This window comes from Strix aluco, chromosome 1 (assembly GCF_031877795.1).
Source record: "Strix aluco isolate bStrAlu1 chromosome 1, bStrAlu1.hap1, whole genome shotgun sequence".
Lineage (NCBI taxonomy): Eukaryota > Metazoa > Chordata > Aves > Strigiformes > Strigidae > Strix > Strix aluco.
In genome coordinates this window covers 122,832,739-122,859,448 of record NC_133931.1, presented here as the reverse complement: position 1 = coordinate 122,859,448, position 26,710 = coordinate 122,832,739, and the positions used below count along the sequence as shown (strand labels likewise).

Below are 26,710 nucleotides of genomic sequence, written 5' to 3'. Positions count from 1 at the left end.
TAATTTGAACGTACTATATAATGTGCAAATTAACGCACTCGGTTTTAAAAGCTTTAAACTCAGAAGTGAAAAGGCTTAAGTTTCGTACAAAAAAAAAGATAGTTAGCATACACAGATGCAAAGCCACATATCCAAACACCCAAGTTACATTATTTCAAAACCCTAAATTTGTAATCTATTGTGCAGAGGAAGAAAGAAACCAGCTTTTTCAGTGAAGAACTTCATTTACAAAGATACAATGTGAGGAAGATGCTTAAAAAAAGGACTGTGAAGTCATTAACCTGAAAAATATTCTTAAATCTTTATGCCCAGAGATAACACTAAGAGGATAAAGAGGAGAAAGTTGTCCACAGGATTTTCTGTTTAACTGCAAATCCAGAAGCTTCTGAATGTTGACTTATGAAGTGATCATATGTGATCTGCGTATTTCCTCACAGTTTGCATTGAATATGTCAGTAAGAATGGTTGATATAGATGACTAAATCTACAGTTGTATCTGTCTGGAGGTTGGGGTGGGGAGAGAAGAAATCTATTTTAACACAAATCTATTTGCTTATTTAGGACCTACTTGTCTTTGCATGTCTAGTACTATGTCTTGAATTGCTCACCATTGCTGAGTTACTTCCCTTCTGAACATTACAAAATGTTTCTCCAGCAATGCGAATTCCCACAATGAGTAAAGCCACCAGCTATTTCCTGCAATGATTTTACACCTTTTACTCAATAAAACTGAAGACAACACACCCTGCACTGCTGTGAGACAAGATTTTTATCATATTCCTCCCCCCCCGCCCCCCCCAGGCAGCAGATAAACAGAAGAGCACAGTAAGGTAATATAAATATCACATTTCAAAATCCATATTGGCTGCAAATATCTCAGAAAGAATGCAGTCACCTTTGTTATTTCAGCCTCCAAGTGACACATTTGGAAGACTAAAAAGCTTTTTTAATGCTATCAGTGACTCTCCGAAGGAAGTGAAATATCTGCAGTGCAGCAGCTGCTGCAGTACTACTGCGTCCCAGGGCTTGAAGGCAATGTGAGAGCCAGGCTTGCACTGCAACATCCCATTCTCGCATACTGTCTCAAAGAAAATACAGCCTGCAATAATGAACGCAAATTAAAAAAAAAAAAAAAAATCTTGGCTGCTATAACGTCACAACATACTAACATACTTTCATGTACATCAATACAGTCTTTGATGAGAAGGTTCCTCCAAGCCCAACAACTTCAATGGTCAGGCCCACACTGTGCAATGAAATTTGACCAACTAAGTTTACAGAACTTTGGAGAATACCTGTCTCTGGCTGAGAAACCCAAGATTTAAGTGTTTACATGGCTGAAAGTACATTATTGTTACTTTTAGAGGTTAGGATGCAGTAGTAAGATAAAAAAATAGAGCCAGATATTGTTCAAAGAACCAAATGAGAACAGCACATGAGAAGATCTGTTCTCCTCAAACTAAAAAGCCTCCTTAGAGCACAGTGATGACCTCTTTGCTGGTAAGGTAACAACCTACGTTCAACTTGTGGTCTACTGTTCCCTATCTAACACTTGAAAGCAAGGTATTTGTGATGTAAGGAGAAAAAAACAAAGCCATCTACTTTATATTATCTACCAGCAATTCTTCCAACCATCTGAAGACGTGGTATTTATTGTTTTAGACATACTTGCTCTAATATATCCCACCATGGCCACAAGGTGAATACCAAGTGCCTGAAGAGCTTACCTGAGTGCTGACAGCTGATAGAGGATGTCCTTATGAGGACAGAGGGGGTAGCTCCTTCTGCACCTTACTGAAGATGAGCCTAGTTGTTATGTTACTCAGTAAAAATATTACTTAGCACTTCCATACATTTGTTGAAGAACTACTCTTACTTGGATTACAGCTAGTATGCCAAATCATGATTCTGAGACTACAACTCCATAAACACCAGACTCAAAGGAAAAAAAATTTGCCTTAGCTTTATTTTTCAAGACATTCTCTTTTTTTTTTTTTTTTTAGAAAGAGGAAAACACTAAAAATTCCTTATTTACCAAGACCAGGCAATATTAATAATAGGACTGATAATCTGCGATACTGTTGGGGTAGTCTGGATAAGTACAGACAAATCTGCACACAAATCTATTTACAGTGGTCTCCCACAGGATACAAACTTTTTACCTGCTGCTCTCCTTCACTAATCCTACATTTGCAATCACGTTGAAATTCTAGATTGCCCATAAGACACTCATACTTGAATCTACCCCATGTCCCACAAGACAACAGTCACAGACAACACAAAAAATAAGCAAGGCACTTCAGTACTTTGCAATAACTCATTTTAAGAAAGATTGGAAGATAGGTAATGAAGATGTCCCATGAACAAAGAGTGGTAGATGAAAAATTGAAAGCAATTTGGTTTATTTTTGTACTCTTAGGTTACCACAGAAGACTTCTGAGTGATTATTCATGGATCACCACGTGATAGCCATCAATCCCATCCAAGATCTGGACTAAAAACTGTAATTCACTGATGCCAACAGATTTGCATCATCTAATAATTTGATTTTAGAGGTTTCTGTTTTAGTACAAAACACTGCAAATCCTTTGAAAACATTCTAACACACACAACAGTTTGCTGTATTAGAGTGTAAAGGGCAACTGTCTCCAGTCATAGTAACTGTCATGCTGCACTGTGAAAGTACTTTCTGTAAAATCTAAATTATCATGGTACACAGAAGAAAATATTCCTGCCTATTTCATACTTGTTCACTTCCTGTTTTAAAAAACAAACTTTGGGAAGTGTATGCCGGGGGGGTGGGGGGTGAGCCGTAAAAACCAAAAGAAATCCTTAGAATGTCTCTGTAAACTGATTTGAGAAATTATTAGTGACACATACAGACAATTAAGTAGGTTTGTACTTTCTTCCTGAATATACATTTCTGACAACTCTTTAGAAGAAAATTTGTTTTCCTGTAAGGCAAGTCTTCAACTCAGCTCTCTGATCACAAGCAGCAATTCATCCCCTGATTTTACTGGAGTCAGGATGGATGGAAATTGTCAAAAAAACTGCCTAACTTCTAATTCAAGCATACCATGAGTCAAACCTGAGTTGTGCTTTGAGGGTACACTTGAGAAAGCACTGTTAGTCTCAGATTTCACAGGTCACCCATTTGTTTTCTCATCAGCAGCCTGCTTGGATACTGCTAGGTGAAGAATGTGGAGAGCAGCACTGCTATATGAAGAAGTGAGCATCTCCCACCAGGGCTGACAGCTTCCACTTCTTCCATGGCATTTCAGTGCAGTAGGATGAGAGTAGCTGCATTGTAATATTCCATAAATGAACTTTCAGCTTCATTTCAAAGAAAAATATCAGCAGCAACTCATTGAAATGTATAGTTTACAGGGACTTCAAGAAAAAAAAAAACACACAACAACAAACACACAAAAACCAAACCACACCACACCAAACACAGCAATTACATATTCTACTTAAATAATAAAATCTAGCAAGATCAAACAGTTCAGCAGCATTTCTACCTCAAGCATGCAAGTAATCTGAAGTATATTGATCTAAGGCTTGGTTCTTCTTTCCAGCTTGGTAAGAAACAGGTTTTACATTATGTGAATCCTGTTCTGGGGTTGGTTGGGTTTTTCTGGGTTGGTTTGAGGGGTTTGGGGTTTTGTTTTATTTTGTGGGGGGTTTTTGTTTGGTTCTGGTTTTCGGGGGTTTTTTTAAATAAAATCTTTCACGTTAATCTGATCAAAAAACAATCCCCCTTTCGCTTCCCTCTAGTTATATCAAACTCATTTTAAAACCTTACAGGACTGCCCAGAACATTAGTCAAGCCTTTTCTTATTTCTTATCGATTTCTCTTGATGTCATATTGCATTTGCCTATACAGGTGAATTCTTACATATGTGTAAGCAAACTAGATCAAACAGTGAAAACAGTTAAGCATCTGTGAGAAAATGCCTCACATTTCCCCTGTTTTTTTCAAATTCAACAGAAGAGACTTCTTTAACCTATAACGTTAAGGAGATGACTCAAAAAACCCAGACATTGCAAATCAGCTTTTGCATCATTCTAACAAAAAAAAACCCCACAAACACCACACCACCCAAAAAACCAACCAAACCAAAACACCAACAAGCAAAACCCAACAACAACACATATTAAGAAATTAAGAAATTTCAGTACAGACATGACATACAGGGGTTGTTTGTATTTTAAATGGCATATTGTTCCAAAGGACTTCTATGTATAGCCAGAATATTTCTGAATGACCTGCCTCTAGTTACTGTACTGAAACTGCAACTTTATAAAGAGTGCTAACCCTCCCCTTACACTGCTGGAGAATAAAATAAATTTTCCTTAGTGATGGGCTGAATGTTATATGAAAAATACAGGTAATATCTAGAGTAACTTGAAAGTAGTATTACAACTGCATACACTATTTTAAATCTTTTAGTAAGTGGATAATCTTTTAAAACATTTCCATTCAAAATCCAGGCAGGTGGTTGGTTTTTTTTTCCCCTCCAGTTCTGCAGTAAGTCACTCAATTAGACTTAAATCTGTCCATATGAAAAGCTGAATAACATCCTGTGGAAATTTACTTTACCCTGCATGGGTATTTTTTTTTTTAGGAAAAAAAAAAAACATTTAACAACCTCCCCTCACGCTATTTTTTAAAATCATATTCATGATCAAGTATTTTGAAATAGCCAAGATGTTTGAATCCTTTTTAAAGCAGGAAAACAAACCAGCTTTATATTTATTAACAATGCAGTTTATCCTGGCATATCTCCCTCTTCCTGTATGTGATACTTAAATTTTTGTGCAATTCATGAAGTAAAACCCCTCAAAGCTTAAGACTCTCAGAGAACAATCTAAAGTACTTAAAGTGTTAAAAAAAACAATTATATAGTCAAAGCATGCTTTGTATGCTTAATAACTCTAGAAAACTCCTTAGTAAATGGCAAGATTTCTAATACTACAGCCTCAATAGGATTGGGGGTGGGAAGAAGAGATCTATCAGAGCCTTTTTTTTCCCCTTAAATTATATAATCATATTAAAATATGTAAGGATAAGCAAACAACAAACCTGACCACTCCACGCACAGTACAGGTTACATATGAAACTCCATTTGTGATTGATCATGCAGTCCAAAATCCTGAACTGGGCCATGTCTTGCTATAGCGCAGACTGCTGCTGTGCTCTGACTCAGCTTTTGTCCGGGTGATCCTCGAGGATATGAGCACTATGCAGTAATGACATTCAGGAACAAGGACCTTCCTTCCTGTTCAGTCTCCCTTCCCACCCCAATCATGTGTCAACTCAATCAGATAAACTGACAGAACTGCATAACATTCTTCAAAATATACTTCTGAAGCTGACAAATTACACATTCTTGGGGAGAAAAAATGGAAAACAAGGACACCCTAAGAAATTCACTAAAGCAGACACAGAAAGGAGATCTCAAACCATGCTTGTTCTTTTTTTTCCCCCGTTCATTTCTGCTGCTGCTGAAACCAGCCTGAATATCAACAATTTAGTGTAATAATTCATATAGTATGAATCTTAAACTTGCTTAGGCACAGTTGTGATGACTGCTTCTGTGTTTTCACAAAATCCAAAAGCTTAGGGCTCCTATTTTAAAGACAGCACAATATAAGTAACTTTTCAAAGTCAGGAGAACTTCACAGTTTTCAGAAGAATTATATGGGTTCATTCACTTCAGGTTCTTAAACAGCAGACTCCATTTTAAACCTATCAGAGTACTGCTAGCATTGCACAGAAATGCTGTCTGCCTTTTGTAATGAAGGATGACAGCCCTACTGATAGGGAAATGGAAGATGCAACACTAGAGGGATCCTAAGAAACTGCAGAAATACTGTTAAAGTTTATTTATTTATATTTTGCAATCTGCGAACAAACACCCTATTTCAGCATGCATTTCACCATCTGTGTCTTAACTGCCTACCTTTATTTCCCCTTCCCCTTCAAAGGTGAGATTCAGAAATACAAGAAATTTTGTTTCCACAGAAACACGACACATTTTACCTGATTACATGAACTGCTAGTCTCAGAAAATAACTTACAATGACCTGCAGTTTAAACACAATTAACTAACAAATGCTTCAGAAATGAACAAGGCTTTATCCGCCAGCTGTAGCTCAAAATAATTTAAAACTAAAATGTGTTATTTGTTGAAAGTGTGTTTGAGATCTCAAGCATCTCTCTACTGACAGAAGGAACCCAAACCTCCTGACCTGAAGCCAAGGAACAAGTGGAGACAGCCCCGCAGAAAATGGGCCTCAGGATACCCCCATTCCTGGGCTCAGCTGCTCCTTCAAATAAGAGCAGTATAAAGATAACATGAAATGAGACATGTATGAGAAGGACATCCTTCTGTTTGCATCAGCACTCATGCTCTGCCTCAAGGAAGAACATCTGCAAGATGCAGAAGACTCTTCCATCCTGACAAAGTATGGAGGAACAGCTACAAGAACATGTGGCCAGTTCACCCTTTGGTTCAGTAATGGTCAAATGACTGAAAAGTACTTCAAATGTCAAAGAAAATCTGTGCTATAAAAGCAGCCTGGAAATAAAACAAACTTGTACATGAGGGTCAAACAAATGGTGTGGCCAAATAGCAGCTTGTAACTTTGAAAGAGTTATACAAATAAGGTCTCATTTGTGTTAACCAAACCAATCTTGTTCTAATTTCTCATCCCAAGGGCCCTGGGAATTAATGCCAGAGTCCAAACCAACCTCTTCCCTTCTCACCAATGTGAGCAGTCTGCGAACTTCCAGGATACAGTTGTGTACAACAAATCTATTCTGGTTCATTTTAAGATGTTCAGGGCAGAGATTCTCTATTATCCTTACAACACCTAATTACAAAAAAGGGACAACATGTAGTATCAGTGCACCACTGCACAAAATGAATGTGGCCTCAGAAAAAGCACTTAAAGAAGAGGATTAAAGAGCTTGACATACAAGAGCAGTAAAATCTCCTCGTACAAGTTAAATGGTCTGCACTGAAGCAGCCTGTGCTGACAAGGGGCTAGAAGAAATGGCCTGCTTAGCAACAATTACTGAACAGATAACACTTCCTCACAACAGACATCGTAACTATCCAAGCTTGAAAAATCATGGACAGAGAGGATGTTTGAGTAGGTCTTGCGGAGCAGTGGCTTACTACAGAGGTGCTGGAGCAAAATGAGGCAGCGAAGTCTCCAGGACAGCAACACTGGAACGAGGAAGGACCCGGCACCCTGCAAGACTGGCAGCAGGGGTGCTGGCAGAACATGTGGGGCAGTCTACACATGGCTGGAAAAGCAGCCTGCTGCGCCTTAGTTGCACTGTGGAAAAATGCTGTCATCAACTAAATAAGGTGGAGGGAAGAAGGGAAATGAGAGCTGTTCTGTACTAAAAACATGAACCAGGTTCTTATTAAGCAGTATGTTAAGTATAAATCTGCAGTGATCAGTTTCATTATCAATTATCTTCTTTAAAGATCCATAAAGTATTACTCAGTATTTATTCCCTGTGAAGTACTCAAACTCTAGTATTCAACATAGTATATTAAAAGTCCCCTACTGTACAGTATGATATAAAAAAAAAAGTCAGTTAAACATCAGAATCAAATTTGTGCAACTCTTCCCATAAAATCAGCAGCCATTATTAACATGTTACTCTTTGACATTCATTTTCAAATTTGTTTTAAGGAAATTCTAATACAACTTTTTTTTTTTCCCCCTCCAATCTGGCCAGTGCTCATGTACCGCTGCAATTCATGCAGAAGTGTCTAAATACTGCGGATAAAAACATAAATAACAATATAGAGCAGCAGGACAACATTTTCAGAAATAGTCAGTATTGGTCTGACAGCTGCCACCAAAAATCAGTATCAAAATGCCTGTAAATTGCAATAGGCATAGAATGAGGAGAGGACCAAAGATTTTGGCAAGCTTGAATCTTTGCTGAAGTCCCTTACATAAAAGGAGGAGCTCAGCAACTGCTGCAAGAGCAGCACCTTCAACAGTAAGTTGCAGTTATTGCTCAAAACTGACTCTCTCAAAATTTTCCTCCAAGTAAGTCTGTGTACTTGTAAATTTGTTCTGCTATTACTCAAAACTGTTCCTGATAATCTTCGGCTAGCCTCACAATTGCTGTGTCATTAACAAGAGACAATCTTCTTCCTGGTACAAGGTTAAATTGAATTACACTAACCTAGCACTCCTCTGTTCTAACCTTACCTTCCTTAATGTTAACATGTTTTTTGGAAGACCTTATTTATTTCTCCTAAGCATGGTTAACTATGCTTAGGAAATTCTGCTTGCACAAGAATCAATGGAACCTCATTAAAGTAGGCATACAATAAACAGAGGGCTTGCCTTTTTGCCTTCAATACTCAATTTACTACTGCCTTCCTTAAAAAAGGTTTAATGCAAAACCAAAATCAAGATAATTTGTGTTGTAAATATTTTAAACTCTTAAAAAGTTTACACAGTCTTGCCCAAAATTTAAAAGCAAGGCTTTCACACTTAATTTCCAATTTGGAGTATAAAAATGCTAACAGAGCATTTAAAGACTCACTCATTGCATAACTAGAGAACAACAGAAGACACACCATCAACGTTAGCACACTCCAAAGGTCTCAGTGTCCAACTGCCCAAAGAGTTCTTTGTCATACGCTGAGCTTTGATTGAAAAAAAGATATTATGACATCCAGGTTTTTGAAGTTCAGTTTTTATCCCCCTAAAATAATGAAGTGACCACTTAAAATTCCAACAATACAATAAAGTTGAAGCTCAGTTAAGTATTTTATCCACTAAAAAGTAAGAGCCTGTCCAAAGCATCATGTCCTCTCAAAGACTGAATGTCAAGAAGTTTAATGTTTTCTCTCAGTGTTAAAAATGGCAGGTTTAGGATCTCCGTATTTTGAGGTAACTAAGCTAAAAACAGGTCAGAAACATAACTTCCTCAACCAGTTATTTCTCAGAATCTGTCAGTTTCATATTCAAATTTTGGAAGGTTAAAAAGGAACAGCAGAAAAGAGGCAAGATTTTCCTAAAATGTCCCTCAAGTATCTAGACTTTTATCTAAAAACCGCAGTGAGCTTTCTGAAAGAGAAAAACACATCTCATACTCACAGAAAGGAAGGGCTTCCACTTCCTAACAACTCGAGATTCTTTTTGCACATGAGCACATATGCAAGCTGGGTCAACCACATCGTCAGCACACACTGAAGTGTGTCCTAAAAAGATGCCATCCAAAACTTAGAGCACCAAGTTCTTTGAAAGGGTAAATCCTTTACTAAAGAAAGTCTTTTCCATTAAGCTAATTCTAGTCAAGCTATCGTTAGAGAACATACCTGTGTAAGAAGGTATGGTGAATCTTTATATATGCTAATGCATGAAAATGAGTCTCTAATGTTATCTTTTAAGAGAGTCTGTCATGGAATGTAAATGATGACTGGGCTGAGAACAAGTGAATTGAGAAAGTCCCATTACAAGCAAAACTTAGTTATTACTTCATCTATCCACTTAAGAAATCAGCATGCTTGGAGCCAGTCACAGAAATTTCTGTGGCACTACTGTCAAATGTAATAACAAAGGCTTTGTTGCACTCTACACTGAGCAACTAGTATTTTCTTCCCCATACTGACATTTTAATGACTTCAAAAATAAAACAAAGCAGCACACACACAAGCAATAGCATCTTCATTGGTTTCTTCCTTCTTCCGTATCAGGTAAGGTGTTTTTCAAATCTGGAAAGCAACTATTTTCCACCAGTTGCAAGCTCCTAGGAAGGACAAGATTTTGCTCACCTTCGTTCCAAACATAGAAGAGGTGGAAGCCTTTTACAACACCTCTCAAACCTCTTTGCTACCATTAACCAGAGTTGTACACAGTGATTACTTTAAAAATTTTAAAAGCAACTGAAATGTATTTCAGAGGTTACCAACAAGGTGTAGACTGATAATGATGATGGTGAAGCTCCAGAGAAAAACTGGCTTATTTTAGTAAGTGAAATTGAGAAGTGCACAAGAACAAAAAGGAAAAGCATGTCTGAAAAAACAAAGAGTATTTCCATTGCTCAGCTCACAAGACTAACAATGAGAAAAGTTCCTACAAACCAAGTCAAGAGCAGGAAGAGGATGAAATATGATTTCCACTCTGAATTCTTTCCTATCATTGGAATTGTTACAAAAAGCTATTAACATTTAAAAAGGAAAAAAAAAGTAAATACAAAAATCATTCTCTCCATATTAAAAAAAACAACTGTAGTGTTTCCTTCCCCCTGTATCAACTTCTTTTTAAGATGCAATACAGTTAATAGAAACACAACAGCTATCCTTAGGCAAAAAAAATGCAACTCTAGGACAGTTAGCACAGTACCATTTCAGGCTGTTTAACATGTTGATACCAGTCTGTTACAACTGTCCTAGTAGTCCAAGTACAAAAAAAACAAGGAAGTACACAAGACTTAGCACTCTTCCATCAGAAACTAACAGCAAAAGAAAATAACTGAGATTAGCCATTTTTCTTCTTCATTAGTGCAATTTATATTTTTAATCAACATGTAAGCTCATTAGATCAAACAATATATATTTGTGATTGATTTTGTAAACACACACCCCCACCCCCTCCCCACAAATTTACAATATCTAAATAATATAGAGTTGTTCTAGTAATGTTTTAAGGACTCATGCACAGTTAGGTACTCATCAGTTTGGCTCCCTAACTCTTCAAAAATCCTCTTGCATCCACTCTCGGACGACTTCGCCATTATCCTGGTTGCTTCCAAGAAGGATATGGGATAGCAATATTGATCTGTCAAGAGTTAGAGTCATGACAGAGAGAAAACTCCTTTCCTCTTGAGCTACCAGTTCACCAGTTAAGTACTGCTCACTTCCTTGGATTTTAGTCTCAGGCATTTTCAGTGGATTAGCTTGGTGTTTCCTTACTCTACCCACTTCTGTTTAGGGTGTGATAGAAGATGCATTTTTCTCTTCCCCTTTATCTGACCTATTCAGTCACAGATTTCTTCCTCTGTTTCAGAGAACGATCGGGTATCCTAGTAAGAACTGACGTTTTACTAACTTCAGCTACAGGAAAGTATTGTTTTGTATGTTATTCCATGAAAATGAATATACTGGAGGAAAAAAAAAAAAACCAAACAACGAACAGCATAAGAGTCCCCAGACTGAACTCTAGCAAGGCAGCTGGGCCTTTAAGAACTGGACGCAAACTTCTACCACTATTCTATTTAAGAAATGCAGAGCCAAATTTAGCAGGGACTGAATAAAAAAATACAAGCAATATATACTCTTTATGCGAAGTATACTTCTGTGGTACCATTAAGCACTTCTGTAACATTTACAGTGTTAATGAGATCAAACTCATGAAAACGCAGAAGTTTCTGCAAGCTATCATCACTATTACCTACAGCTCAACATCTCACAAAAGCAGATTACTTGCTTTCCACCTGCAAGTTCCTGGATGGCAAAAGAAAGACACTTTGCTCCTGTGGAAATTCCTGTTTGTCTAACCCAATGTCCATGCAACTGTATCAGTATATTTTGTTTCAGTGTTCACCTATTCTCACTATACTTAGTTTTATATGTCAACAGGATGAAAAAGCAAAACCAAGAAAAACTAAAAACAAGTGTGTTAACTGCATTTTAAATCACATATAGTACTATTCACCTGGTTACTCCACATCATCTCCACTCAAAGAAGAAACACAACATGACTTAACTGGAACTTTCTCTCCACGCTAATTTTTTCACGTCCAACCAAAACATGGGAAAAATACTGCAGTGCTTATTGCTGCTATAATGTACCACCACCACTGAATCTGTCCTCATGAAAACAACCATAAGCTACGTTACTAGTTGTGTCTGAATTACATGTGCATCTCTAGAAGACACTGTACACAGTGGTAATGATGCAGACATGACTGGGTTAGAGAACAGAGAGGCTTTCTATTTTTTCCCCCAGCAATGACGGTAGAAGCATCTAAATTAAATCACATCGAATTTAATGCCTTTGGTACTAACAGCACATATATTTTCTTTCAAAGGTTTTCTATTTACAGTACTAGTGATCCTATCTGAACACGCATGTGTCCACAACTGGCTTGAGCCCCACCACAAGGGCAGTTCTAACAGAACTTCCTGCTGCGTTCATATTCTTCACTATGCTGCAGTGCCGTGTGATCAGCTCTGCTATTTCTTCATCTGAGACCAAAGCCAAGACTGAGTTATTTGCCTGCCCAAGATTGGGCTTCAGAATCCTAGAACTTGCATTTTAAGATATGAATATACATTAATGTATATAGAAACACATAGGAAAATACCATGCTAGCTCTGGTGATTATAGAGAAAATCCTTTCAATGTACCAGGACATTTATTTACACAGCAGATCTGTTACCATATAGTTAAGTCCTCTCAATAATCTAGCAATCTCTGAATACAAGATTCGGATAAAGCTAATCACCAAGTGTGACCACACCGGATCACCTTAATTTACAGCCCAATATCCTCTTACTGAGACCAGGGGGTGCTCAGAAGGCTGAACTGTTTGTGTACCGAGAACTGCCTGAGCTTCTTACCAGATGATCCCAGAAAGCAACACCTATGTCACACTGCATAGGAAGACACTCTGCCAGCCTCGTCAGAACAAAGGTGTATTCCCGCTTTCTCTGAACTAAGACTATAACAAGAAAACCAAAATTAAAAATTACTGTTGGTAAATACAAGAACTATTCACCACTATTTCAATGAAATATTCATATTTGAGTTAGTATAGTGGGTTCTCAAGACTTCACTAGATGGTCTCTTCAAAATACAACTTGGGTTTCATAGGAGATAATAGCAGACTGTCCTTCGACAAAGTACAGATTTTGAAGTTAAGAAAGCCTCACTTCATAGGCAATTAGAGTAGCTGAGCTCCTCCTGAAGCCAACTAAAATGAGGAAATAAAATCCTCATTAAAACAAAATTACTAGACTGTGTGAAGCAACTCAAGTTTCTCAGCTAGCAAAGTACCACCTCCTTCACTTCTCCTGCCTTCCCTCTTCCCTCAGTTGGAAGGGAGTCCACTGGTGGAGCAAAAAAGGGACAGTACAGAGCTGTCAGTCAGAAAGATAAGCTCCAAGAGAAAGCTGAAGTCTTAACCACAATGAAGAATTTCCTAACATTTCTTTAACTGAACTAATATCACTGACTGAACTGAAAAAACCCAAACCCTGAAAATCAGTTTTGGCATTCTGGAACACACACACTACACAGCATTATTAACCTTATTTTTCACAGAACATCTTTATTTTGCCATTCTAAATACACAGGGTTTTTTTCCATGAGTGTGCTGGAGTAACAAAAACATGTTTACACAAAATGATACCTTACCCTTGCAGATGGTCAATCTCTATAATTTTAAGCTTTGCCATCTGCACTATCAGAACACTATTTTTAATTATCTTAGTTCACAATGTATTTTTACACTATTTATCTACAGTCTTATGTCTCCTCTGTATTCTTACAGTATCTTATCACTTTAACTTCTTTTGTTGCTCCAAATGTAGCCACATAGAAAAAAAAAATCACGAAAAAGGCAGAAGAACTGGAATTTTAATGCTATAATGATTAAGCATACACTATTTTCACATCAAGAAAGAAAAGACATTACATGTCCATTCTGCTTCCATTCCAACATACACCACCTGGGTCAGAAAGACTCAAACCCAAGTGGACAACTTCACACTGAGCACTAGTTCTTCGAGGTGTTAGATTTCAGAATGAAAACATAAGTTTGTTTTAGAATAACTCTCTTGAAATTCAGGCAGTGATCGCACATGTCTTAAAAATGCTAGAAAAAAAGTTGTAAGTGAACATTACATGCAGTCAGTGGGTACATTCCTTAATACCTCACTGGAGGTTTCCCATAGCAGCAAGAGCTCCAAGCTCTTACTACAGCAAACTCTTTAGAGGCAGCTACACTCAGGCCAGCAAGGCCCAGGCACGTTGATCACTCTCCTCGGCCACCCCACCTACACACCAAAAGAGATCTCAAAGTACCCTTCACAAGAGCCTTTCCAAATACCTTCCTCCTGTTCCCACCTGTGGTCTCATAAATTTCAGGCTTGAGTAGAACTCCAGCATTTTTAGTGTTATGCAAATGCTACAGAGAAAGGTGCCACTTGGAAGCACTATTAGCGCTGAATTACTGCAGTTTGAAGCCTAACTCTTGTGAAGTATTACAGCAGCACCTCTACTTTCAAGCACACTTTAAAAACGTGATATTTAAAGATTATCACTCTCTATAGATAGGGAATATATAAAAAGAGGGTCCTTAAGAGAACACCATTGACTTGGAAACCTACAGCATATTTTTTCCTGTAGATGTATGGACAGGGGACATAGATCTAAGACATTAGATTACTGATGAGCAACATTCTTTACATCTGCACTTCTACTTTTCTTTTGTAGGGGGATGAAGTGTAAATATAGTAGCTAAGATACGCTACCAAATAAAGCTACTAAGGTTTAGATTTTCAAACTTGTCAGACAATTTGTTGTATTGATTACAGTCAACATAAAGCAGTACAGAGAACTCCTATCACACTCTAGCTACAGAACCCAGCAGAGAAACAAGTATTACCACCTGTCACTCCTAAGTGAAGAAGAGTTAAATAAAAACAGCTTGTTAACTAATACAGCTTGGTGACTGTTATGTCTAGCTTCCTCTTCTGACTGACCCCAAATTTTAGTAAGTTGCACAGTGCCAAAGGCTAGTCTAACAAATTTTGATGGAATTTATCATAATTCCTTTCAGATGAAGCTGAGGTACCTCAAACAAACAAACACCCCTGCCCCCTGAATGTCAAGTTTACAAATAAAATTTCAGTTCAGACCCTATAACCTTGCTTCCATATGCTGTGTTTTCAGAGGTTCAAACACCAGTCTTTGCTTTTAAAAAAGAACTCAAAGATTAAGCTCTATAAACTCTACCTATCTAGTAATCTCTCCAGGCAATTTAAGCAGTTGGAAGAAATTCAAAAATCCAAATTCTCCTTCAGTTTCTCCACCATTTTTTCCACATAGACCAAGCCTGGTTTTGCATGAACAGTGTTATCAGATAAGTCATCGCACATATTCTGAAACTACTTTTAATCACTTCCAGTATTTTTTGTTGTATAAAATATGTGCACTTGATTAAGGCTTTCCCCACAATTGTGCAAGTTTCTGCCCTTTCACTGAAGCCTTCATTCATCCAAAGCTGGATTGACTTGGAAGAAATATGCTTTAGAAGAAGTTAACATATTTTCCAGCAAGCTTTGGAATTCTAAGAAGGCTTAAGGTTTATTATAGAAACAAATTAAAACATATCAAGTTGCTACATGAGTGGTAGAACTGACTTTTGTCTCATACATCTTCTATCTCCCCCTCAGCTTCTTTCCTCCCATCAGATACCCTATAAAAGAAAGATTTTTGGCTAGACAGCAGTCGGACATGTGCTGACTGGCCACCAGAGCTTCCTCATCTTACCTTCAGCGTGAAGCATTAACCTGAGCTTCAATTCCAACTAGCTACTGAGTTGCTCCCAACTTCCAGGCACTTCCTCATCTCTGAGACTTTTTTCCTGCCTTGAAATTTGACCAAAATTAGCCAATGAGTTCAAGAGCAACTGTAGAGGGACTAACAGACAGGCAGACTGATGACATGCACAAAAGAAATGACATTTGAGAATTTTTACTTCTTCACTCTATTATAGCACTTGCTTCCTACCATATCTTTTGCATGAAGAACACAGGCTCTGCATTTTCAACCACACTGCCTTCCACTCCTTCAGCATGCAGTTATTACCACACAAACTACATCAAGCTACATTCTGTAGATTTTTTTTTTTTTGGACAATAAACCAATTCTCTACTCCATCCATACTTTTTCCATAATCCTGTAAGTATTATCATTCTCAAATTGTCCTACAGAAATGCAGATATTGTGATCTTCTCACCAGAAGTAAAGAAGAAAACTGAAGAACTGTATGCTAGTGCTTTTAATACATTTCAATTCTATAATGCTCATGTGAATTCTTTAGGAAAAAAAAGATAGAAACTGAAAATTATTGAGTCAGAAAAAGTGTACAGCCATATTTGTATCAAAAAATTATATGAGTACAGGTGGAACAATAATCTATCTTTTTCTGACCAACATTCATTTGCCAATAGGTTAAATTCTACTTTCCACATCTTCTATGTGTCTGTAAGGAAGAACAAGAAAGCAAAGGCTCAAATTCACAGAACGTAGGCACAGCAAAGTTGGCATTGCACTTCACTTTATGGGGCATAGCTCCTGGAGTGGCATTTACAATGTGAGGAGCTCATGTTCCTATCTCGGCAATGGACAATCTAAGCATCTAGCAAGAAAACTCAAAACAGTGAGGTGTGGATGAGGCAGATGCTAAAAGCAGCAGTATAACATGCTGAAGAAAGGAGTACATCCAAAATCCCACTTATTTCTAGAATTCTGACAATTGAACATATTTTTAGACAGAATGTGAAAAGCACTATGTACAACTAAGCATTACTGTAATGCGTGTCTAAATGATCAAAAGCACAGAAGCCAGGTGTCTGAATTTGTCCATATGTAACAGGCAATTACTTGTGGCATGAAAGAGACTTGACATGATACTTAATTCTTTCATACACTGGAATGTAAAACCTTCTTATTTCTTAACCACAGGATAAAAGAAACTTTTTATGATAAAAACAAACACTACACAAAATACTACTGTAGCACTGGTAAAGACCTGTTTTTCCTCAACCAGAAGCACTGCCCCGTTGCACTTAGAGAGGAAGTCAATGGCTTCACCCTCTGGCCTCAAAATTTCAATTACACTGTGAACCCAGGGTAATTTTTAGTGGTTACCACTGAAAGGAAATACACTGATTGCAAAAAAACCACAGACTCAACACACACAGCTCCACAGGGATGGTATCTAAGTAGATCTTAGTAATAATGTGTCGCTTAGAATTATACTTTTAAACCTCACTATGGTGGTGGCACAATTCATACTTCAAAACTCAAAAATTAAGTCAGTGCGTTCTCTGAAACATAGAACAAGCAGAATGCTATACCCTCCCTCAATGTAGGAAGCATCAAAGTAGACAGCATCTTAAAAAAACAGAAGTCTGCTCATATTAGCATGTTAGCATTCATTGGCATCAAAAAATACCTAACAATAAGTAGGTTTCACTTTCCAGATGATCTCTCAAGTCTACCTGAAAACCCTACATGACTTATTTCTAGAAGCAATAGGCTTGGCCACCCTAACAGCTTGCTGCTTGACCCTTCAGTGAACCATTTCAGCCAGAGACTGCTAAGAACACCACCAGAAACAAGGAACACAGCCAGGTCTCAGAGGTGGTGGAATAAAAGCTTCCTAGGGACTAGAGAAAACTGGTTTCTGAGTGGTAGTGATCTTTGTTCAATTCATAAAAATAGATAAATAAGAAGCCTCATCTGAAACTAATTCTAGAAGCAAGGACTTAATTCTGTTCTAGTCAGTAGGGACTGGAAATAAATTCCTTTAACTTCCAACTTAATCTAATACTTTTGTTTTCCTATCAACTTTCTATATAGGAGAAAATTGTGCAAAATCTCGCTTTTTTTTGCTTAAACATATTTTGGGGTGCTTACTATTATGAGAGGGTATAAGCAGAGCCATACCAAACCTCTGGTCAACAAGGTTCCACCCCATGAAGTTGAGAGTTACTCACAAGGCTATCTCCAACCCTACACACAAATCTGCATGTAGCTTTAATGTTATTTTGAAACCAGTAATAGCATTCACTGAAGTAACGTCACTAGTACATGAAGGACAAGCATGGTATCTCTGGTACGAAGGCCTAAATCATAACTCCACCATTACCACCAAGATTTGTAACTCACAGAAGCATACTGAGCTCGGATTCATCTTTCCTACTCTATTCCTGAGATCTTGACAGAAGAGAATGATTTAAACTAAAAAGTGAAAGCATGATAAGAAAAATACAAGGGCTTCCAAGAACTAACTGTAAAATACAGTTTCCGGAATTCCCCAGCATAAGGATAAGCTAAGAAAGAAACCTCTAGAAAACAGACTTGTACCTTCACTTTACTTGAGCACCAATCCTGCAGAAAGGTAGTTAATACAGGAGCCACACAGACAAGATAGCTCCTAAGCCAATCTGATTCTAATTTTCCTTACCAAAACTTCATCCTCTGAAGTTAAGTGATAAAGAGGGACCGCAACTGTGACCTAATCATCAGCCTAGTCAAAACTCATACTGGATGATGAAAAGCCATGTCCTCTTCAGTCATCACACTGAAGTTCTTGAGACTTAAGATCAAGATTGTCTGTTATTTTTTTCTTATCCCTGAAACACCTTCACATCTAAAATAGACACCACTCCCACCAGTCCAAAACAGCATGATTCTGCTGAGCTTTACATTATACTGAAAACTTAATCTTCATGGTACAGGTGGGCCTCGGAAAAAAAAAAAAATTCAAACAGTGAGAGCAAGACAGAAGTCAGTGTTTTGCAGTGAATTTAAGTCCTTTTTCCCCCATCTTTTAAAACAACTCTACGGGCTCAGATAGATGTCCTTTTCCTGGCATAAACACATTAAGATATACCTCTTGGTTTTATTAGATTGCACATGCCAATAAGGTTTAACAAAAATAACAAAACAGGTTATTTAGAGAAAGAACAACACACAGCTCTAATTACTGACACTGGAGACTACTGATAAAAAGGCTGTTGAGGTGTTTGCCCAGTGAAGTCCCTGAAAGTCTCCAAAGAGGAAGGTTCCAGAACCTCCCATAACCTGTTCCAATGCTTAGCCACCCTCAAGGAGAATTTTCTCTCCTTGTATTCAGCTATAGTTTCACTTACTGCAACTGTTTCCTCTTGTCCCTTCACCTTCAAGCAGCTGAAGACCTGCACCAGCTGCCTCCTCAGCCTTCCCTCCTCCGAGCTGAGCAAAGCTGGTGCCACTGGCTTCCTCTCCAGTCAAGGCACTCCAGTCCCTGAATATTTGTCCTCTCTCCAGTCCTGCAGAGAGGGACAAAAGATCCTGTCCTGTCCTGCTGGGAGGGCCAAAAACTGGGTATGGTCTTCTGGGAGGAACCTCAATAGCACCAAACAGATGGGGAATGACACCAACATGTTTTGAAGATAACAGAGTGCAAATCTTGTGAACAGTAAGTATGACCAACTATATTACTATGCTACACAGATACAGCAACAGTAATTACACCACCAGCATTACTCATAGTCATAGTACATATTAATTTTTCTCTTCATTGAATTGTTTGAGCTATACCCTCCAGAGCTGCAAAATCAGTATGTAATTCCATGGCCTTTCTCAGGTCTTTTACCCATTAAAAGAGAAAGTCTTTGTCATGCACTAAATAATGCAAAGAAACCCCAAGAATGGAGGAAGTAACAGTTCAGGATGAAAAGGATAGGATGAGTAGGGTGAGAGAGGGCATTAAGTGGTCCTCATTTTTAAGTTGCACAGCAGAAGTGACTGATAATGTACAAAGGCACCCAGAAACTTCACAGAATATACAATGATCAAATCTGTAATATTTGTCACACGTTAAAATCTCTTCCTCTGTACTGAATGCAAAACACAAAATTATGAATAACAGGTTCCCTTTCTGCAAAAGCTGGATAGAGTTAAGGGTCAAAGATTTTTTATTATTTTATTTTTTAACTGAAAAGTTCAGGGCTACAATGCAAAACAAAAAAGGTAAAAAAATCCCACCCTTAAAGGCTCCGAGCAAATATGAAATAAATACACTACCACTTAAACAACCTAAGCGAGAAATCCAGGTATACAAACCCAGGAAACAGTACATAAACCCACCTGAACAAGTATACTTCAACACACTAAAAAGCTGTTCACTCACCAACAAATTTTCTGTATGTGAAGAACACACCACACAAAATGTTACGAAAAAGTTCTAGACAGTCTACAAAAGCTATATTCAAAGCCTGAAATTAATGTGTCAGTGAAACCTAATGAAATTACAGTTTCAAGAAAAACATGCCATTTTAACAGGCAAGTCCTAAACCCATCATGATGTATCAGGCATCAGACTTCTGTCAGTGCTCAGGGGAGTAGTAATATTACAGCCAAAAAAACCTACAAAACAAGTTACTGAAAACTTCAACATCCAAAAAGTAATTAAAGAAAAACAAGCATAGATGAATGTGTGGAGTACAGGAACAGAAACACCACATTACCAGAAATCAAGAAACAAGGTTTATTAGTGCAAGACTACAGGTTGACTATGTAACAAACAGCAAGTCATGTGAATTAAATTCAGAGCTGCTTATATTTCAGCAGAATATCTGCCTCGTATCACCACAACCTTCTTTTCAGTCAACAGCAGGTCTTGATCCTTAACAAAAAATTCACTTCACGTCATATTAAGTTCACAGTATATCTTAGGAATGTCTTTTATCAGTCTTGTCCCAAGCATGAGTATGCACACTGTGACCTATCAATCACGAAACTACTACACACATGCCAAGCTCTTCATTACATAAGTGACAGTAATACAACTGTGCAAAATATCTGGTACTATAGAAGCGCCTCTCTTGTGAAGGTTTTTGTTTTCCTTTTTTTACTATGTCTGTAAAAAGACAATGTGTTTTCTAACCTTGTCTTTCAAGGGAGAAATGATTTTTTAAGAACAAAAATCACCACACTGCAACTTCAGATCAAATGGCAGAAGGTCCAAGATCTAAAAACACACAAGGTGTTTGCACAAAATATCGTATGTCAAACGATATATGACATGCACACCACTAACATGCAGCAAGACATGAAGATGGCAAAATTTCCCAATTTATTTTCAACCAAGTATTGAATATGCAACAGACATAAAACAATAGCTAAAAGCTATTTAATGGTAGGAATGCAAGCTGTTGCTTCAGTTTTATTTAGCAGTCCTTTTCCAAACCTCTTCACTGGTTTTCTTACCAATTTTATATCCTGGCATTTGAATTTTGTTGTATGATGAAACAGATTAATCCTCTAATGAAACTTTCTTTTCTCTGCAATTAATTCCCCTGTACAAGTTCCTGGCCAACAGCCTGTGAGGGCAGTTCCTATTTTACCTCGTACAAAAACAATTCAGTAAGTATTCACAAAAAAATGTAATAACAATATTACTATTTTTAATAATTTTATTAACATCACAGCAGGACACAGGCAATCCAGTAGGTTTCTGGAATATGCTAACAGTTACTTCCTGACACAGATGACTGAGGATTCAAAAAGGAAGAGGCAGTCTGCTGGACCTCATATTTATAGACAAGGAAGAACTGTTGGGGATGTGAAGTTCAGGGGGAACCTTGTCTACAGTAACCATGAACAGTGGAGTTCAGGATCCTAAGAGAAGGGAACAAAGCAGCATCACAGCCCTGGCTTTCAGAAGAACAGGTCTGTTCAGGGATCAGCCTGGAAGAATGCTACAGGAGACTGTCCTGAAAAGAAGGGTCCAGCAGAGATGGTCAATTTTCATGGATCTCCTCCTCCAAGTTCAGGAACAGTCCATACCAATGTGCAGAAAATCAAGCAAAGGTGGCAGGAGGCCTGCATGGATGAACAAGAAGCTTCTGACTGAACTCAGATGTAAAAATGAAGCATACAAGCATAGCAAGCAAGACTGAGGTGATTCTGGAGGAACAGAAATCCTGTCTGAGCACACAGCAATGAGGTTCGGAAAGCCAAAGATCCCCCTGGATTTCAATCTGGGAAGGGACATGAAGGGCAACAACAAAAGAAAGGAAAAACATGCTTAATCAACCTGATAGCCATTTGTAAGGCGTTGACTGGCGTGGTGGATGACAGGAGAGTAGCAGATGTTTATCCTGACATCAGGAGGGCTTTGACACTGTCTCCCGTAACATCCTTACGGACAAGCTGATGAAGTACGGGCTAGATAAATGGACTGCGAACTCAACTGGAAACTGGTTGAATTACCAGATGGAAAGGGTTATGACCAACAGCAAGAGGTCCAGCTGAAGGCCAGCCACTGGTTCCATGCCCCAGAGGTCAATACTGGGGCCAAGACTAACCTCTTCACTGATGACTTGCAAGTTTGCAGATGATACAAAACTGTAAGGAATGGTTGGTATACCAGATGGGTATGCAATCATTCAGGCAGATAGATGTTGACAGACTGGAGAAGTGGACAAACCAGAACCTCATGAAATTCAAAGGGAAATGTCAAGTCCTGTACCTGAGGAGTAATAACCCCAAGCACCAGAACAGGCTCTGGGCCAACCATCTGGAAAGCAGCTTTGCATAAAGGGCCCTAGGGTTCCTATATGGGTAACAGGTTGAACACAATCCACCAATGTGGCCTTGCAGCAAGGAAAGCCAACAGCCTGTTGGACTCCATTAAGCAGAGTACAGCCAGCAGGCTGAGGGAGGGGACCCTTCCCTGCTACTCAGCACTGGTGGGATCACATCTGGAGTGATGTGTTCAGCTCTTGAGTCCCCGATATAGGACAGACTGAAGTGAGGTTAGTGAGGGGACACAAAGATGATTAAAGGACTGGAACATGTCACACAAGGAAAGGCTAAGAGACCTAGGACTGTTTTAGCCTGGAGAGATAGGGGGGCAGTGGGCAGCAACTTATCCATGTGTACCTGATGGGGGAAGCAGGGGGACAGGTGAAGAATAAGGTGCCAGACTCTTTCAGTGATGTCAAAAATGAAATGACGAGAGGCAATGGACACAAACTGAAATAGAAGAAATCCCATTTAAACATTAAAAAAAAACCCTTTTACTATAAGCATGATAAACACTGGAACACGTTGCCCAGAGAAGCTGCTGAGCCTCCATTCTTGGAGTCAAAACCAGCCTGGACACAGTCCTAAGCAGCCTGCCACAGCTGGTTGAACTAAATGACATCCAGAAGCGCCTTCCAACCTCAGTGATTCACCGATTCTGTGAAAACCGTTTTTAACTCCATCCCTTATTTTCAATGGTGAGAATTCTTTATACAGCAGCTACACAAATGGTAGCTACAGACAAATCAAGCTCAGATTGTTTTTTGGCACAGCATTATATTCTAGCTCAAATCCCTAACACTCCCTAACTGTTCATGTCCAATATAGTCTGGTAGTACTCTCTGCTAACATGCACCATAAGCCCTCACAGGAAAGTGGTAAGCTGTATCCATTCCATCTCTGCCATCCTCATCCAGTTTTACTGAAACTATGTTATTCATCCAACTGTCATCCTTCTTTCAAACTTCTCACTTCAACAAACACTTACAGCATCTGCAATTACAACACATAATCACATATGTATAGGGAAGAAAGGAAGAAACAGAAGAACCAATTCACCTTGATACTGAACTCAGAGCCAGAAGCTCTCAAGTCACGGAAAGGTGTCATACCAAAGACTAACTGCAGCAGGTATAGCAGTGGTTTCCAGGCTCAACATGAAATCCTGTGAATACTACAGAAAAGCCTTTTCTTTGTACCACAGCTAATTATCACATACCAGCTGATCCCTGTATTTTGACATTGTGGGCAGTCTTCTGACTACCTCTTACTTCAAGTTCAGACAATACAAAAATCTACTTACCCAATTTATAACTATGTTCTTTAATAAGGTGTATTTTCACATTAATCCACCTCATTATACAAAGCCCAACATGAAGCAGGAAGAAAATGCTTCAAATATTCATAGCTGACTACAATGAGTTGCAAAAGGATCACATAGCAAAAGGACAGATAAAATTCAATTGCAATAAAAAAACCCACCAAGAACAGTGTTCTTATACTAGTATGTTCTCACTACTTTCTCAGCTCAGTGCTTCGGCATTTAACCATCCACTCCATTATTTCCAGGTGAGATACCTTTGCCCTTCGAAATAAGGCTTCTATAAGCTTTACTTTGCCAAGATTAGAAACTTCGTTCCATGAAGTTGCAAAAAACCAGAAAGAGATAATTCTCTTAAAACAGACAGACTGTGTAAATGCTGGAAGGAGACACTAGCTGAAGTATAATTATACTTCAATCCATGACTCTCTATGGAAAGATGCTCAAGAATGTCTTTTTTTTTTAGATTAAATTTACAGTTTATAAATTCACAATTTGTACTATGTTTACAGCAATCGCTCTTATTTGCCTGGTTCTGAAGAAGTATCTACAACTCTTTAAAGTTGCAGACATTCAAAAAAGCAGTCCTTATCCTTCCCAGATTTCCTTTCCAGGGACACGCTTTTTTCCTCCCCTAAATTTGGCTAAGAATAGACGAGTTGAAGAAAAGCATCAACTTTTCATTCCTGAAACAAACATATCTACTTTCACTGTGTGTTTAATTTCAAAATACTATTATTTTTACAACATTCTTATTTTCACGTTGCAACTTCATATATAACAGCATGTCAGGTTTTAGATATTATATATAGTTTTGCATTACAAAAAGAAACAGAACTTGTATTTATAGGCTTTTTACTCTTGAACAAAATGTTTGTTACTTGGTGTATCTGTGCTTAAACCTAGCATTGATTCCTCCAAAAGGTTTGCAGAAAGTATATGATACAAGTTATTTACTTGTATTCTAGCATATAATACCAAAAGCAGTCAGCTTTATTTAAAGAACAGTAATAGAATAGGCACAACTGGGTTTTGCAAGAATTAAAGCCTTTTTTCAAAAGCTTATTTACTAGAACTGCTGATTCAAAGCCTGCTGAAGTCCATGGGAATCTTCTGCTGAAAGGACTTACACAGGTTATTTTATGAAGCAGGAACAGTGTCATTTCCCCTCTATTTCAGTATTTTAAATTAGACTGTAAATTACTTTTGTGCAATTATTAAAGAAAACCTTTAAATAACATAAATCATCATAAAATGTCTTCCTACACGTATTTTTTTATCATTTCTAGAATCATCTATCCTAAATCTGCACTTAATAAAAAAAAAGTAGTCTGGACTGCAATCATTTTAAGCAATAAATATGATAGAAATTCTGGGAACTGGATGGAACTCGAAGTACAAAATAGTATAACGGAACAGTAAAGCCTCTACTACCACTTTGTAACAGCAATATATAAAATAAGGTAGCAGTGAAAATACAGGCTTGTGAAAGAAAGTGCAACTATCCCAGAAAGGCTTTATTACGGGGTAAGAATTAATTGGAAGATCCTTCTGTAGCAAGTCATTCTAAAATGCAACTAGTTCTACTCCCTTCCCAAATGAAGAGTCTCTAGAGGGAAGAAACCAAGTTCCTCAAAAAAGCAACTGCACCATAGGATAAAGAATACAGAAGAACAACCACTGCTCCTCATGGGTTGAAAAGGCTATTAATACTCAGTTGAGGACATATTCTTGTAATCCCTGCTTTCTCACTTACAAAAGTAGGGAAGACTACAAAAGCCTTCCAAGGAATGAAAGCTCATGGTATCTTGGGTCCTAAGCAGCAAAGAGAAATCTGCCAGGACAGATTATCTAAGTGGGGTAAGAGACCACAGTATTAACTGAACTTAAGGTCAAGTCACTCCCACAAATCCTGTTCTTAATCTCACACATAATACCTTCCTCTCAACTCATCCGGTGGAATTAATGGTTTGAATTAAAAAAAAAAACACACACCAAAACAAAACAACAAAAAACAACACAGAACACACAACAACATACCACCAAAAAAAACCCAACCAAAAACCCAAAACCACAAACAAAAAACCCCACACTAAAACATTATGATTCATCCTTCTGGGACAGAGATGATTGCGGTGTTTGTACTTCACCTCCCTCACAGCAGACATGGAACATAATACACAGATAAAATTCTGTTTCCAAAATTCAGGTTCCCATTGTGAGCTGCAAGGAAGCCTACAGACAACCATTACATCACTGACTGATGTTGCATTATCCACGATTTAAGGCACTGACAACTGGCCATGAAATGGATAAAGGTTAATATGCTGAGGGCGGGGGGAGAGAATCTTTTTTCCCAAACTCACACCAGACAGTATGAAAAACAGGCATCACTGAATTCTAAGAAGTCTTAAACTGAACACAAGATTTTTTTTCTGTAAGTTTGTACAACTCCCCTGTTTAAATGAGGAAAAAATGATTCTCTACATACAAACTTACCCTGAACACGCCTTGCTGAGTAACTGTCTAGTATTACCACTGTCTCTACTCACTCACCTTGAAGAATTTATTTTCTCAGAGTCATGAAACACTGATTACAAGAGCAGAAATCATCTTAGCCACAGATGCCTTTTAACATTTTAGATCTAGCTTTAAAAAGTTTTGGGGTGTGTGGGTTGTTGGTCTGCCCACCCACAAGAGACAAAAACCCCAACTCTGCAAAACTACTTTGTGGCCACCTCATTTCACAGTTCTTTAGGTAAAAGTTTACTTTTTTTTTTTACCTTCTTGATAACCGATTTTCAGGATTGGTGAAGGGGAGAAGTTTTTTTTTGCCAGGTAGGGTTTCTCCCTCCCTCCAGTACCTTCCCTACCTGTACACCCCTCAGTCCTGTCAGCAACCTTTGAAGCTATGTAACTTGCTGTGTAGCCTCTCAAAATGCCATTTTCTTTCCCTAAGCTGGTATCACAGAACTGAAGTGGAAGAATAACTATTCTACATCAAACAAAAGACGCAGTAGCATCATTCAC

General features: G+C 38.1%; 1 protein-coding gene across 4 annotated transcripts in view; it reads right to left on the bottom strand.

Annotated features, from left to right (window-relative positions):
• The window catches only part of ARHGAP21 (Rho GTPase activating protein 21), a 120,219-nt gene that overhangs the window by 80,916 nt on the left and 12,593 nt on the right, over positions 1-26,710 (bottom strand). The window contains exon 1 of one of the 4 annotated variants that reach the window (XM_074833841.1): positions 5,087-5,206. The exons of the other annotated variants lie outside the window; for them this stretch is intronic. Coding sequence (XP_074689942.1) covers positions 5,087-5,170 — 84 coding nt within the window. The 5' untranslated portion in view covers positions 5,171-5,206. Of the gene's footprint in view, positions 1-5,086; positions 5,207-26,710 lie in introns of those variants that run through there. 4 annotated transcript variants of the gene reach the window in all.